General features: G+C 43.0%; 1 protein-coding gene across 3 annotated transcripts in view; it reads right to left on the bottom strand.

Moving 5' to 3' along the window:
* The window catches only part of CDH20 (cadherin 20), a 119,185-nt gene that overhangs the window by 11,192 nt on the left and 90,795 nt on the right, over nt 1–17,198 (bottom strand). For all 3 annotated transcript variants that reach the window (XM_064443441.1, XM_064443442.1, XM_064443440.1), the window contains 5 exons: nt 13,556–13,723; nt 11,523–11,710; nt 6,687–6,940; nt 3,137–3,273; nt 450–571 (listed from right to left, as the gene is read on the bottom strand). In XM_064443441.1, coding sequence (XP_064299511.1) covers nt 450–571; nt 3,137–3,273; nt 6,687–6,940; nt 11,523–11,710; nt 13,556–13,723 — 869 coding nt within the window. The remainder of the gene's footprint in view (nt 1–449; nt 572–3,136; nt 3,274–6,686; nt 6,941–11,522; nt 11,711–13,555; nt 13,724–17,198) is intronic.

The following is a 17,198-nucleotide window of genomic DNA, read 5'->3' as shown; positions in this document are numbered from 1 at the left end:
TGTAGTATGTTATGTCCAGCTCCCATAAGTCCAGGGGTGCTTAAGGCTCTTATAAATAGGGTCTTTTATCAGAAAGCCTTGTCTGTCACAGGTGGGCAGGGCTGACTCCATGGCATTTCTCAGTAGACTTCTCCCTTGGTTGCTGCTACAAGACATGCCATGTGTTTGCCTGCTGGCATCTGCCCAAGGGAAGGCTTTATTTCAGCTATGAAGTGTCTTGTGCAGTGAGCATGGAAACTACTGCAGGAGAAAAAAGAGGTGCTATATATGATGCTAATCCTGGTGTGATGTGCTTGGCTTTGGAAAGCAGCACTGACAGCTGCTGATGAGAGTTCAGATGAAATGTGTGGTTAGCTGAGCCCTCTTTCCAACACTCACCCTTTCTGGCATGCTGTCTCCATGTAGGACAGCATCCCTTCCCCAACCCCAGTGTTAGTAGCATTTCTCACCTGCCCTGCTTTGGCGTTTTCACAAACAAAAGCTTCATAAAACCTTGCAAACTCCGGTGCATTGTCATTCACATCCAGGACTTTTACCGTCACGGAGACGCTGCCCACCTGCGAGGGGTTGTCTGGAAGGAGGAGGCACAATGTAAAGAAGGGCAATATATGGGAAGGGGAAGGGGCTGCTCCTCTCTCATGCTCAAGAGGTAAAGCAGCTTTTTCACTACTGACTTGTGTTAAATGACATTTTCCCCCTGGGAACTGCGGTCACTTACGGGTTGTGTGACTCGGAGTGAAGTTGCAAATGCTGATCTCTGCCTATCCTGGCTTCCCATCTAATCGCATCTCTTTCAAACAAATTCTGTGGAAGGCTTCAACCTGGTCCAGTCCGATGGGACTATTTCTATGCAAAAGTTTTAGACAATGCTCCGCATTTCTTTTTATTGCCCTTTAACTGGGCAATACTCTTTGTTGTGCCTTTGTACTGTTGGCACGAATTAGGAAGGGACTCTCTTAAGGCTAGGTTTGTTATTTAGAGATTGTTGAAAGTGACAATTCTGCAGTTCAGATATGTTTTTGCTCAGAATTTTTGTTCCTTGAACTCAAAAATAGTGCCAAATCTTTGATAGTTTATACGGGGGGGTGTGGGGGTGGAGGGTGGGGGTTAAAATGTAGTAACATATGAAATTGTGCAGAGAAGCTTTCACTGAAGCTTAAAATTGCAATGAAAATTTTACGTTCTGTATGACATCATTTGTGATATTTCTGTCCCACTGGTTCATTAGCTTTCTTTGCCGGTAAATCCATACATCATTTCACATATCTTCACAGTTTCCAAACTAAGTGGCTACAGAATAATTTCTTTTCCTTACTGTGTTTTTCTGCCCCAAACACTTTTCCCCCTTATTTAATGATAAAATTAAACTCTAAGCAGAAAGAATAACAATAAAAAACATAAATTCATTATTAAAAAGTCACAAAAGGTGCAAAAATCCAGAAAACTGTTAAAAATCATTGTTTTCATCTTTTTTTTTTATCCATGCCACTTCATGCATTTATGTCCAAATATCTTTCTTTATAGCAAGAAATGATATGTTCATATAAACAACAAAGAATTTTCTTACATTCTGGAATTTTCCTAAATGTTCAGTGTGCTGTATCCATTACATGTGTCACATTGTATCATTGAGATAATACTTTTAAACTATATTGTTTCTCCCTAATTTATAATTTATTCCTTCAGCTTCCCACATATCCCTACATATCTTGCTAACACACCTGTCATTGTGGCAGATGAATGTCTGCGTTTACACTCTTAGTAATATTGATCTAACATTTAAAACTAGGAGCTTTATTCAGGAGTGCACAACTATGACATTTTTTAAACTATTCACTAAACTAAAATATTGTGCTGCACATGTACAGAGCAAAACTGAAAGAGGATTCATGGAGGATGAGTCAAAGGAAGACACGCCTTCAAATTGCTCTTACCCTCGAGTGCTGCTACAGGGGGAGCTTTTGCGGACTCATGTGTGTATGTGGATTTACATGGAATTGCAACGGCCATTGGCGGCTGAAAATAAAGCTGGCATCAAAATAGATGGGGGTGAGATCCCATCGTGTCACCAACCCCTCTCACTGCTGAAAAAGGTACAGAAAGGCATTGTGTGCCTGAACAGCTTCAAATATGCGGCAGAGTCACCCCGACTCTTGTGAAATATACTCTCTGCTAACTTCAAGATGGCTGATTGCATTTTGGGTAAGATTCTTGAAACTTTTTCCTCTCAAACCGCCCCATATCTCCGGTACAGCCTGGATGTGCATGGAGCTTGCTCAGACATGAGGAATGACTCAGCTATTGGCAGCAAGCTTCTGAAAAGCTGCTGCTCCTCAGCAGATGAACTGAGATCCTGAGCAAAAGCTATGTGGCCCAAAGCTATTTCAGGTGAAGACTGGGTGAACCTTTTATTTTATTTGCTGATATATCCTAAGCTCCTTTATGAAGCTCGCAACTGTTAGTGTTTCAAACTCAGCTAAATTTTTCATACTGACACTATGAAATGATCAGCATCTTGTTCTCATAGCCTTGGTAAATACCTGGCATGGGTGAATCGTAAGCTGACTTTTAGCTCATTGTAAAACCCCAAAGCATAAGGAGTTCAGTGTACTAGAAGATCCCAAAGCACTCTGGCCCAAATTATTTATGCAGCAAGCAGATGGTGATGACGTTTACTTGCTGCTGAAGCAGAGCAGATTTCAGCTAGTGACCTAGCAGCGTAGGGTCATTGCTGCCTACCAGTCTCTGCACCACTCAATCCTCCCAGGTAGGATTGGCGACTCTGGCAGCTGTGCAGCCTTTGCAGTGTCTGTTTAGCTGCCGATCCCTTCTGAAGAGATCGAGCTCTTGCAGAAAGACATCAGGAAGACTTTAAAATAAATCCCTGGAATACTAATGAATTGAAAAAGCATCACTCTGTATTTAATTGCCAGCCTCTACTCCTCCCACCACCCTGTGAAAAGGAGCATAAAAAATAAATAAAATGCAGTATTCGCTTGTTGATGTCAGAAGAGTAATTCAGTTAATACGCTCCCCACTCAGTGCATAAGAACAAGTGAATTGCTGAATTCAGGTCTCTCAGCCTGCTTTGTCTATTGTATCTCTTTAATCTATGTACAGTCTGCATTCTCCTTACTCAGCTCCACGGCCAGCACAGTGATGTTGTGCCAAGAAACGTCCTCCCGGTCAAGAGGTCTTGCAGTCATCAGCGCTCCTGATGTAATGTCGACATAAAAGAACCGCCCCGGATCACTACTCCTGTCAATTGAGTATCTGCAAGAGTACATATTAAAAATATTATGTAACCCTTGTAAAAACTGTGTCTTGATTTGTATAGGTACAGAATGAGATACTCAAAAACTAGGAGTTCATGTGGTTAACGGCATTTAACAGTGAGTACTACTTGGATGGAGCTGGACGACAGGAAGATTTACAGGAAGAAGCCTCAAAGCAAGGCACAGGAACATCTGCTTTACAGAGAAAATCTGTCAGTGAGGAGTGTGATTTCTTTTCCTAAGCAAAATAATTATGCCCTTTCCTTGGGCACAATTCAGACAGGACGAAAATGGCTTTACATCAGCTCATTCTCTGGGCGCTTAGGATGACGAGGAGGAACTGTTCCTTTTCTTGTGCTTTTGTAGTCTCTCCTCCTCCAGGGGAATAAACTCCACCTGCATCCTGAATCATCCTACTGATTGAGCCATGTCAACGCAAGAAGGATGATGACTGGCTTTCTCATATCATCCAGCCAGAAAAACAGCTCTTTCTGTGAGGTCAATTCATCATAATTACTGAACCTGCCTGGCCAATATGTCAGTTTAATGCTGAAAACAAGCTTCTCACACTTGTGAGCAGGGGAGTGTGGTGGTACTTGCAGGCCAGAAAACTCGGGCAGGTAGGCAGCTGACTGACAGCTGTCACTGCTGTACTCGGTCAGAGGGACCGTTTCATAGGCTGTATAAAATACTCAATACCCTTTGTATGCATCACCTTGCTCTTAACAGCAGTTTGTATGAGCTGCCTTCCTAGCTAGCTGTGTGAGCGTGGTAAGAGATCCTTTGGCAAAAGACATACATGCGCATATGTAAATGCCACGGCCTAGAACAAAGACCAGACTTATTTTTTGTTGGTTCTTTCTTCGAAGTTGGTGGGAATTGAAAGCGTTAGTCATAACAGATGCTGAACAGGGCTCATTCTCCTGAAATTTCCCCTTTCAGCACAAATGCATTTACTGGAACAAGCATGCCAGACTGATCTTTATATAGGCACTTATTAAACTAGGATATAAAACACTATTGAGCTATGTTGGTGGGAAATTCTTTTACACTTTTTTTCAGAAAAATCAAAAAGAGTGGGATGGCAGGTTTGCTTCCCTTTCCTTCCCAGTCCTTCCCATCTCTTATTAAAAAAAGAGATTTCTGAGGCCTTTGATTTATTTGGGAAATAAGTATGAGAGTTGCTATATTTTGCTATAATAATTATTCTTGTATGAGGGCTATAAAAAGAATTTCTGACAGTTTAAGGACAATGAGTACCTGAAATTGAATATGGCCTTGTGATTAGTGGTGTGGTATTAATCACCGGTGTCAAGAGGCACAGGTGGAGTCTTTGTCTGGATTCTCCACGTAAGTTCTCCTGTTAATAATACCTGCTCCTTCACACTTTTTTTCACTGTACTCTCTAGGTAATCTTCCTGAATTGCTTAACAACAATCACAGCATATTTCCAGCAATCAGCATTTCACAGTGTGGGAGTCCAGATAATGGAAGCTGGGAAAATGAGGATTTAAGAGTTCCTCCGTGTTTAGTGAGCCCTTCCAAAATGTGTCCTGGCTTTTCCACACTTGAAAAAATGGCAAAAGGAGGCTTCAGATCATAATTTTAACTTCAGTTGGATTTCATCTTGTATAACAGAATATGTATTTGGGATTTTATTTTTCTTATCTTGCCTTGCCCCGTGCAAAGTGAATGTGGAGCAAGCCTAAAGCATTGCCAGACTGATACTGTGCTGAGCTGGCATGGATGGAGGACGTTTGCCACATAAGAGGCAAGGAGAACCAATTCTTCAGATTTGCATTTTAGATAGTATTACAAATGGTATAGATTCATCTTTTTCCTGTTTCCTCTGCCCCACTCATTTACTTTTGTACATACAAGGTATGGGGGAGGAAAGGGGGAAGGAGGGGCGAAAGAAAGGAAAATAGGAAGGGAGGAAGATGGGAAGAAAAAGAGGAAGAAAGTTGGGAAGAAACAAAGGAGTCCGTGTTTATTTGCAACTCTTTTTTTTTTTTTTAATATATCTTTGGTGATGCATTCTGTACTTTATAGAGTGTTATTTCATCAAGGGTAGTCACTGGAAAGCTCTGAAGAAAACTAAGAAAAACCTCATTAAATATAACAATGAACACTTCTACCCTCTGATAGTCTGCAGAATTATTCTTATACTATTTTAAGCAGATTAGCACAAAGCTGTTTGCACTGCAGTGTTTGGATAATGCTAGACAGTAATCAGCAAAATAGGATGCGAGTGGAAAAAAGTTTAAGGTAATGAAATTTTGATGCAGACAGTATAATACTTAGCTTTATTGAAGAATTTGAGACAATGTCATGAGAAGTATGAAAACCTTATAATGTAAGTAGAAAAGACAGGTATATTAAGGTAGCAGAGATGAAAAAAATAATTAGAGCAGCAACACAGAAAGCAATATCATTAAGAACAGGCTTTGTGTCTGCTCAGGTCTCCTAGCTAAAGCCCACAGAGTTGCTCACATAGATTTAACTTTCTTCAAAAAACTCCAGACACTTGACGCTTCGACTCCCTCCTGTATTTCGCAGGACTGTTCCCAGACACAGACAATTCCGTAGCTGGACTGACACAAGGTTAGGCAAACAGCAGCTCAACACCCAAAGTGTTTCTCAGATGAGAGGAGCCAACCTGCTGGGATTAGTAACTTGCAGTCACCTGGAGCTTCTGCAGGCTGTGAAAATTAGTATGTGGGCTGGCCTCACAGGAAAACACTCTTTGATAAACTGGGCTGCCTTGGCAGCCACTATGGAAAAGAGCACTGTGATCACACAAATCTGCTCCTTTGGCTCCTTGCTGAGTTGCAGCTACGAAGCTCCCATGGCTGTAAATACAGCTTTACCTTTCTTAACTCCTTATGGGAATATCTAGCTCTGCAGCTTTGACCAGACACTATATAATTTAGTGGTTCATGAATATTTATTAGTCTGCATTCAATCTATTCCAAAAGTAGCTGTGTATTTGAGCTGTTGACAAAGGCGGGCTTTGAAACAGAAAGGAGAGTGAGGAGAAGTGAGTTGATTACCTTCTCCTTGGTGTGGCAGCAGACTCTCAGCAATGCTGTCAGGTTTTGTGCCAGCAATGGCATGAGAGTCTGGGGTTTGTTTTTAATGTATGCTATCAGGCCTTGCCTGACCAGTTCATTGCAATGTTAGATGCAGACAGGCTCCGTACCACAGAAAAGGCACAGGTGAGCTCCTGCATTGCTTTGGCAGTTGTAGCAGAGCCCCTCAGTGTGTGAGATCTGGTTTGACTAAACCCACTGAAGATTTCCACAGGCTAAAAATAGAAAGAGAGTTTCTCCTATTTCAGCCCCATCACTGCCCCACCAACCAAAAGTACCAGGGAGTGCTCTTGGGGGAACACACAAAGAGAGGACAGACCTGATTGAGTTGTTGGTCACATCTGGGTCCTTGGCAGAAATGATCTGTATGGTGGTTCCAATCTCCACGTCCTCGGGCACTTCCACAAAGTAGAAGCTGGGCTCGAACACAGGAGGTTCATCCACATCCTCCACACTGATGTGGACGGTGGTGGTGTCACGGAAGGGACCCAGGTTGAGGAACCGCATTTCCAGGTGGGGGTTGGCACCCTCTACTTTCAAGGTGTAGCTTTTCTTGCTCTCAAAACTTAAAGGCTGAGGAGGAAAAGTATATCTAGCATTAGGCACATTGAGCCATATGATTTAGGCCATAGAGTTTTTCTTTTCAGAAAAGGTGCCCTCTAATATAAACTGATGCTTCTTTTTTAAAAATAAATCTTTATTGTGATTTTTAATCATAACGGTAACAAAGATAAATATTTGCAGATGGAGACAACACATCGAGTGACAGTAGTATTAGGACCGATACTGTCTACATACTTTTTTTTTTAATTTGACAGTTGAACTGAAAAGGCCAGGACAGATATTTGCAGATCACTCCAGAATACATGTTCTTTCATTCTTCCTGCTGAAATGAAAATAAAAGTGGATGCACCACCACTGTGTTGTGATTCACACAGAGTGTTTCATTCCACTCTGGGAAAAAAAAAGGCAGAAACAAACAGTATGGAAACACCTGAAAATAAGGTAAAGATATGAAGAGTTGGTTCCTAAAAAATGGGTCCTGGTGGCAGGGACAAGGATGCTCACACATGAGGTGGAGGTCCCAGTTAGGATCCTCTTTTCTCCCTAGTGAGATCAGTCTCTTGCCTCCAGAGCACCTGTTGCTGCTGCTAAGGGCTCTAGTGGGAGCAGGGGACATGGTCAGCCTCTCTTGTGGGATCCTGCTCCAGTTTGTATCAGAATCCATCCTTTCTAGAAGTGGGGTTTTTCGCCACCTCAGTAAGTGTTCTAAACACAGAATCACAATCTAGGTGTGCTGGGATTTGAATCTCCTGCTTTCCTAGAGAACGGTTTACTTTCAAAGCACTATGAGCTACCGTTGACCTCTTCCTGCGGGAGCCCTTCTGCTTCGTAGGAAATACTCAAGTATTATTTGAAACAAGGAGTGGGAATAGCTCTTTTTTTCCTTTTCTTTCCTGGGATCATGGATAAAGTGGGGGCAGCTTCCTCTGTTAGTAGTTTCATGAATTTGATTTCCTTTCTAGATAAAGCTACTTATTTGATGAACATGGATAAAAAAGTAATTGATGCTGGCACTGAACTTTTCAATAAATACATTTTCATCTCCCTTCCCTCTCCTTTTCACAGATCTCTGAAGAAAATAGGGCCTCTCCAAAATCTGCTTAGACCTAAATGGAGAATTTCATATTTAACATGCCATTTACAAGTCTCAATAAGAGACAACTAAAAGCATCTCAAAATGACAACATGGAAGGATCATTTCAAAACATACAAAAAATTTTCATCAGATGAAGTACACCTGACAGGGGATGCGACCATACTTCCCAAGTTGCAGTTAGAAGTTACAAGCAATCCCACTGTGGTTAAATGGTCACAACCCTTTATTTCTATCATTTGGGGAGTTTTAATGCTAAAAACCAGCACAACTGGATCCCCTTAGCTGGCACAGGTCCTGAGCAAGACAAACCAGGAAAGAAAAGTCCCTCAATTCTCAGCGTTTCCCAGTGGGACATACTCTTTTTTGTTACATGAATGACTTTCAAAATTTTATTATATTTATATTTATTTATTATTATTATTATTATTATATATTATTTATATGTACATAGGGATTTGAGGGTCGTGTGTGGAACTACCACTCACAGCCTCAGTTCATCCAGACTCCCGTAAGATCATTGCTGTCCCCATCCAACACCTTTGTTTTCCCTATTCAGCTCTTTCTTTCTGAAGACCTACCACCAGACTGGGACAGAGAGATGAGCAGGAACACAGAGAAGGAGGAGGATGTCAAAGCAAAGGTAGAAAGATCATTACTGCATCAGTGAAGCACTCCTTCACCAGTCATAACCCATCTCTTTTCTGTCCTGCTCAATAGTGCAGCTGGGAAATTCTGCAGCCACGAGATATATATTAGTTTAAGCAATATTAGCAGAAGTTTCACATTCTCAGGTATGGCATGAGTATATATTAGAGGCCTCAAAACACCCCCTGAATTCAGTGCCACAACAGCTTCTTTCTTCAGAAGCGGAAACATTGCAGTTTTCACAGCAAAATTACCAGTATGGAGGTCCTGCATAGGAATGCCTGATGGAAGACTGGAGTTCTTGAAATTATAAAAACTAGTACTCACTCACCATTTAGTACATGGGGTTAAGGAATGAAGACTGGAATGGGAACCGGGGTTTTTTGTGCACTGGGGGAGATGATGGTCCAATATTATTGGAGATGTGATACAGTAAGAATGGTGCAGGTGCACATGATCTGACACTTAATCCTGCTGCCCTTAGTTCCACCTGGTAAATCAGTGACTACTGCAGGCACAGCACTTGTGAGCAAGGATTTACCTAGGTCTACAAACATATTACCCATTACTGCAGAGTCCTTATGGTCTACCAGTTGCATATTCATGCAGTGTAAAAATAGCAGTAAAATATATTTACATGACCAATCAATGCTTACTGCCATCTGGCAAGGAATGTGCAATGCAAAGCTGCCTAAACGTATACTAAGAAAGAGGCCATTGTATTTCATGGTTTCTCATGTGAAGAAAACTGCATGAGAAACCTTGTGTGTATAGTAAAAAGATAAGTTATAAAAAGAGCAGTTAAATCACAGAAACAATAGCTATAAAACCCAACTACATTAGGAAAAGACATAATCACCTACAATGATCAAGTTTGAAAAATGAGAAAAATCTAAGTGCGGTAGGCCATCATATTTTTGATGCTCCTGGGTTCAGACCCCCTTAGTTTGCCTTGGACTCCTTCATCATCAGCTGTGGCTTTCCCTCCTGAGCCTCTCACGTGCCAATGCCCGACACCGCTGCCCCCTCATTGGATTTGTCTTCCATGGGTGTGTTCAAACCTCTTCCCAACAGTGGTCCCATGGGGAGGGGAAGCAGGTTGCCTTCTACGAACTGAGCATGTTGCAAAACACAGCTGAGAGGAGTGCAGAGAGGGGCACTGAGAGGTGTGCCACGCAGGCAGGATTTAGAAGGAGCCACTGTGAGAAAGTGATTGAGCAGGCAGCGCCTGGAGGAGGGCAACGCAGGTCTTCTCAGGTGCTGGGCTCCGTGCTGGCTGGGTAGCCCGCCACCTTGCCTCCTATGGGCAGCAGGAAAGTGAAGGCAGGGAGAAGAGAGACGCTGTTGCTGGGGTGAGTATCAGCCTCCCAGGCATGAGCTTTGAAGGAGCTGTAATTTGTCAGGAGGTGTTCAACATTTTGTGGGATTAGTGGGCTGAGATAAGTGGCCACAAGACGGCAAGCAGTGGTCTTGTCTGTAACTGTAAATTCTGACTTTTTGGTGCCTGTGATAGAAGTGCTAGTTATTTTGTTTGGGAAATCCGTCTAGAAAAATGAAAAGGAAAGTTTTGCTTTCTCTCTGGGTTTAGAAATTGTCTCTCCCCCTCTCTCTCTCTCCTTCCCCCGATTGTGACATCCTTTTCTTTCAACACCAGTTGATCTTTTTCTTTTTTTATTCAGTAGATCCAAAGGACTATTTTTCTAATATTTGGCTATCAATAATCATAACATTAGAAAAAGCTACAGGTATATATAGAATTTCACATTTATGTACAGTAGATGGATTGAGCAGTATGTATCTGATGCCAGTACATATCTGATATGATTGATGCCACAAATTTTTATAACTCCTCTTCCTGACATACACGAACATCTAGGAAAACTGTACTCATAATAATAAAAGTCAAGCTTATTGACACATTCGCTCCAATGAAACTATTTTCTTTCATCAATAAATGAGTGAAAAATTATATTAGAGTTTGCATTCAACATCTATTTCATTCCAGCAAAGCACTTAAACACATGCTTAATTTTAGGGATTAGTGTGCATAAACAAGAGTTGGAGAAAGATGACGATAAATACTTGCTTAAATGCTTTGCTGTAGGGCATAGAGGCTTGCAGGGTCAAATCTCTCCCATGTGTTGCTCTATTTTAGTGCACAATTTAGTCCCAGGCTGTTTAAGTGGAGACTATACTTCCTTATTAGTACACTAGATATGCTTAGGCAGTTGAACAGGGTTGAACTTCTAGCATTTAGATAAGATTGTAGAATAAATATCCTATAGCAGGGAGTCTAAGCAAAATACTCTATTCTTTTCTGCATAGCCTGTGGTACAGAGTACTAGCAGTTTCACAGCTGCCATTTTAGAGACAGCTTCTTCTAGCCTAATTAGCATTTATGGATCTTCAAGCAGCAATTAAAAAAAAAACTGCCTGGGTTTTATTGGTTTATAAATAATTCTAAGGCATGCTTTATTATTGTTTGTGGGACACTGGAGTGAAAAATGTGTACAGTTCAAATGCAAATATTGATCTAATTTCTTGCATTGTAGGATAATTAAGCTACAGAGAATATTTAAATAGATAAATAGTGAATCAGAACATTCCTTCGGTGGGAAAAGACATGTTTATGCTAATGCTGTCCCCACTTTTTAAAGGTTGCTCCCAGGAACACAGTCTGCTTTCGTATTTTAGCAACGAACGTTAAAGAAATCGTGTTTTATAGCAGGAAAGGGGTTACTGTCACGTAATGGGAACCAAGTTGCTACAGGCATAAGGGAACATTGCACACATAAAATGTAAGCAGGACTGTTAGCCATATAAATTACTATAAAAAGGAAACTTTACTACCTTTCTCACAGTTATGATGCCAACTTGGTAATTAGGATCAGTGTTAATATCAAAGACATCCAGTCCGTCTCCATCCACAAGGCTGTATTTCATCTCTGCATTAATGCCTTCGTCCAGGTCTTTAGCAACCACACGGCCCACGGTGGAGCTGACAGGAGCGGACTCCAGCACGCTCATCTGGTAATGCTCTGGCACAAGCAACAGAGAAGGAGAGGGGAGCAAAAAACAAGCTGTGAGACAGAACCGAAAACCGCACAGTGATGCAAAGGGTAGATTAGGGCAGGCTACAATACTGCATAGCCTGCTAGTACCTTTCCCAAAGCTGCAACAGTGGTGCGATTTCCTTTAAAAAGCCACAGCCAGACTGAATGCTTGGGAAAGCTTTATTTAGTTGTTTATCATATCAACAGGTTTGTTCAAAAGGTTGTTTTCAAAACAGCAATATACCTGAAAATGGGAACTTCAACTAGAAAAATAGGGCAATTAACACCAGCACTGTTGCACGCATGATATAAAGCAGGGTATGAAACAGATTTAATAGGACAAGCATCTTTTATTAGGTCAGCTTGTACAGCGGGAAAAAACACACAAATTTTGAGCACCACAAATCCTTTCTCAAGTCCGTATAAACTTCTTTTCCACCCTGAACAAGGCTTTGAGAGCTCAGGAGGTCGTCTGTTTCTTCCAAATGTACCAGCTACTCTATTAAAATATAGTACCTCTCCCTACAAACCCTGTCTTAAGCACATTTGGTGCATCACTAATTTGCTTAGCAGCTATTTTAAAAACATGTTTTAAAAATATAAATGTTGTATCTAAAATACTTCTCTGCCATCATACTTTATGTTCAAACCTTTCTTGCTGCACTCTCTGTTAACTCTACCAATTACTGAACTTTTCAAGGCAGACTAACACCAAGGATGGGGTTTGATCTATTCTCGTTTTCTTAATCAAGAGTTTGATATCAAACAGCTACAATTCATGCCACTTTCAAAACAGGATTGGCAAGAGTGCATTCAACAAGTTGCTCTGACAGAAAAAAAGTGGAAGTTGATGCTTCTTGCTGATCTTAGTGGAATGCATTGGTTTAGCAGTGCAACAGGCAGAAACAGATGGAGAAGAATAATAACAACAAAAAAGAACTGCAGGAGTTTTCACTTCTCAGCTAGATGAGAAAAAAATGGCAAAACCAAAATGGCTTGAGAGTGATCTACACCACCAAAAGAATCAGCTGTCTTTAAAAAAAAAAAGAAAAAAAAAAGCAGATTCCTTGAAAGATTTAGTTCAATCAAACCTGAAAAGCTTCTTTTGAATTTCTAACAGTAATATAGAATTATGTAGGTAAATTTGATCTAAAAGAATTTTTAAAAGCAAGAGCAAAGTATTGCAAATCTTGTTTTGAGATTTACTTCTGTAAATGCAAGGTAACGTTTCTGATAAGAGTGAGGTTGCCTATTTTTGCACTACATTAACTATGGTTGCTATATATCTTAGGGTTTATCTATATAATGCCACGGTTTAGATGAATGTTTACTGGAGAGCAGCCTGTACGACAACACAGCCTACTCTGGCAGGACAGCTACCAGATGCTCCCGTGCAGCGGCCTGGCTAGCCTGCTGAATGAATTATCTTTCAACTTCCAGCAGTGTCATATGTCCCTGATTTGACAGACATCCTTTTGGAGATAGGATGAAAAGAGAATCAGGGCAGCAATTAGCAGCCAAAGGCAATGGCCATGAGCAGACTAGGCACACAAAGATGTACTTCTTTCCTTTTTCTCTAAATTAATTTCCCACCCTTTAAAAAAAAGTGTTGGTTTTGATGATTTTGGAGGTCAGAAACCTTTTCTGAAATACAAGCTGGTGAATGTTCCATGTTGACATTTTCTGAAGGAAAGTTCCTCCTTCAATCCAAAATTCTGCCCATCTCTAATTGTCACTATCCTGAGTTTGAAAATGGCTGCAATGAGAGCAAGCAGCAGCCGTGTAACTCAGCCACCCCTTTTTGCCCGTCCTGACGCAGTGGGTACTCACTCTGTGGAAATCTGGGTGGATTGTCATTGACATCAGAGAGGGTGATGTTGACTGTGGTTGTTCCAGCTAATCCTCCCAGCTGTCCACCCATGTCCTTGGCCTGGATGATCACTTCGTAATATTCTTTTGCTTCTCGGTCCATGTTCATTAGAGCTGTTCTAATTAAGCCTGAGATTAAGGGGGCAAAGATGTTTGGGGAACAAAAGAAATGGCAGTTAAAGAGTACACAAACAAGGTGGGGTGCTCTTGCTCCTGCATCGTACTCCCTTTGTCAGGAATGAGGCCAGACTCTGCATTCAGCCTCACCTTTCCTGGCAGAGTAAAACTTGCCCAAATTAAGTCTAGCTTAGAAGAAGGTGTGAATTTTAAAGAAGCCTGGTTAAAATGCATCAGCTGTGGGGCAGGCTCTCTGTTCAAAATTAAAAAGTTGCCTTCCAAGGGAGCTGGAAAACTATTTTGGGAGTGGAGTGCGCTGTGCTGAACTAAGGCATGTCCACACAAAAGGTGGAAGTGATGTGGTTAGTTTGAAAGGTCATAGAATCACTAAGGTTGGAAAAGACCTCTAGGATCATCAAGTCAACTGGATGTTGTCGATCATGAAGTCAACTTACAACGTCAACCCAACACCGCCATGCCTCCGGCATGACGCCCTGAAATGCCGTGTCTACACGCTTTTTGAACAAGATACATCAAGACGAGTTTTCCAGAGCGGCCCAAGACACGCAGTCCTGGGGGCAACCTGACATAACCCGCGGGCTGGGCTCGGGCCCTTCGGGGCACACGCCGGGGGGTACGAGAGCGGAATTTGGGGCGGTAACCCCGCTCGGGCCCCGGGGGGCGGCCACGCAGCTCCCCCCACCCTGCGGAGCCGCCCCTTCCGTCGGGGTAACGCTACTGCGGCAGGACGAGAGGTGGCAGCATCGCTTCTCCTGCGGCGGCCGCCCGCCGCTGGCCCGGGCAGCGCCGCCGAAGCCGGCCGGGGGAGCCGGGCTCCTCCGCCGCCCCCCGCCGCCGCCGGCCCCCGCCCGCCGCGCCGGCCTGCCCTCACCCCGGCTGCTCGGGTGTCTGCCGCAGGGCGTGGGGGCTCCTCTTTCTTTTGCCTTGGGCGGCAGGGCTGCTGGTGAACGCGCTCCTTTCCTTTTCAGCCCGGCTGCCCCCACTGGGTCCTGCCCTCCCCCGTCTCTGTCTGTCGGGACGGAGGCCCACGGGCCTCTCCCTGGGAGCTGTCAAACCTCCGGCCCTCCCAGCGCGGCCCGCTCCTCACGCCTGCGGCGCCTCCGCGCCCACAGCGCGCCTGCCGGGCCTGGCCTGCCCGGCCGCAGGAGAGGGGCAGCGGCTGGGGGTGCAGCCCGGGGCGTGCACTGACAGGGAGCGCTTTCTAGGGCACTAACGGCCCTTGCCTGGCATGGGCTCCGGCACATTTGGTGCCCTCCTGCCCGGGGGCAAAGATGTATCAGCCCCAGGCACTATCCGAGTTGCGCAGCTCAGCGTGCAGTACTTGCGCATCAGGGCACTATTAACTTGAGTGATCTGCATTTAGTCTTTATTTTTAGCAGAAAGACAATGTATGGCTTTAATAAAAAAGCAGTAAAAAGATATTGCATTGGCAATTATCACTGTATGTAGAAGGGAAGAAATAGTGACCAGTCCTGAACAATCCGCACTGCACTATTTTAATCTTGCTACGTGGAGTCCTTAAGACTCTCATCCTGCAAAGTTGAGTGACTCCCATGAAATGCTGTAGTTCCTCGACTCCCTTGGATATAAATAAGACATGAAAATGCTTAGCATTTTGGGAAGTATTTTCTTCATTTACAAATACTTCGTAGGGAATTTCCACTCTCTGCTTGTCCTTAATACAGAACAGGCTAGATCTCAAAAAAGATATCAGTGCCTAAAAACCAGGCTCTGCCATGCCTGTGTTTGGGGCCTCCGGTCCCCAGACCAGGACACCAGGACTCAGAGCCAGGTCGGGGTTCCTGCTGCTCCAAAAGGGACGCAGAGGAGCAGCCACGCTGAGCAGGGAGCCTCCAATGCTGCTGCACACAACTGGTCAGCAAGGGGATACTGAGGATGGGGATGAATCTTAAAATGTTCCTTAGGGCTATGGGAAAGGCTCAGAATCTCAGCTTGTCCAAAATAAAAGGTGCTAGTACCATTTCTTTCAGCAAACTGAGTGAGATTCGCTCTCTTAAAAAAAAAAAGTAGTAAAGAGTAGAGGTGATGTCCTTTTTTTTTTTTTATTCTATAACAGCCAGATTGTTTCTTGGGAAGTGGGAGACTCAGGGGCCTTTGCCTACTCCACCTGAGGGGATTTAAATCCACGTTTTTTACTTTCTAGGGGAATATGTTCATGGACAGGCTGTGAAAGTGTTCTGGAAAAAGGGAGGAGGAGGCTCTCAGCTTTCCTTTGAAGATGTGCTGTCACATATACATTCATTCAACACCTGTGAGGCCAGAGACAGAACAAGAACAAGAGTACGCTTCTGGAACCAAGAGGCTGTGTTGGCCTGTAAAAGGATAAGGACCCCAAATGCTTCTGGCAGAGGAGTGTATTGAAATGGGTTACCCACTATTGGGTGGTTTAATCACTACTCATCAATATAAAGAAGCTGGTGATCATTTATGCTCTAGCTCTGTTTTAGAAGAATGCGAGAGCTGCAGTTGCATTCTGTGGGTTGCCGGATCCTGCAGGTGGGTTTGCGCTGGGGAGGCCAGTGCGAGTCCTGCTCCTGTGGTGGGGAAATGGTTTCTGGCTTACAAGAGTGCTTAGCCTAAGCGGGTGCCCTGTTGTCCACTTGTAAAGGCTGAGGCAGCTCTGGCCATGTCCAGAGTTGCAGGTCTAAGTGACTGGGAAATTAATAAGTGGAGAAAAAGACCTTTTCTGGGTTAAATACCAATGAAGTACATGATTTTGGACGTAAGGGTCTGTTTTCTGTCTAAAAGGCACTCTAGTGGTTAAATCTATACTGAATCTAACCCTGAATATTGCCGCTTTGCTTTCTTAGAAAACATTCAGTAGTTAGCAAATCTATGATTATGCCCTTATTTGTCTGCAGTTGATAACCTGACTGCAAAATGAATGTTACTGTTTTATTTATATTGTAAAGAGTGGAGGAAATAACATGCCAATTACAACTTTATCTTTGGCTAGAGCACCTACACCATAAACTGCTAACTTTCAGAAGTGGATTATGCAGTGTTTTTTCTATTTTGCCCCCTAGGGCTCAGCAGTGACTATCATCTCATGAGTTTCTGACCTTAGCACTACAGATGCCCTTTAGAAACTGTCAAAACCTGTCAGATTCCTCTTTTGGATATAAACCTTGGATATACACAGAAAAAGAGAGAGAAAAAGCAAGCAAAACAGAGAGCATGTCCTACAGATAAATTTAAGGTTATTAACAAGGACACCCTTAGGTAAAACTACTCCAGATAACTGCATCCTTTAGCTTGCACTTTCCAGTCCTGGTTAGTTCATAGATTGCTGTTTGCCACTAAGCCTTGTTACCAACTAGATCTGCTGAAGATATTATTGTGATGATAGAATCCAACAGGAATATTTACAGCACCAAACCCACCCAGCTCCTGAGCTGCAGAATATGGTCATTCAGACGAATATATCACTGCAGAAAGCACGTCC

This window comes from Phalacrocorax carbo, chromosome 2 (genome assembly GCF_963921805.1).
Source record: "Phalacrocorax carbo chromosome 2, bPhaCar2.1, whole genome shotgun sequence".
NCBI lineage: Eukaryota > Metazoa > Chordata > Aves > Suliformes > Phalacrocoracidae > Phalacrocorax > Phalacrocorax carbo.
Note: the sequence above shows the minus strand (reverse complement) of the source record. Positions and strands in the feature narration are given on the sequence as shown.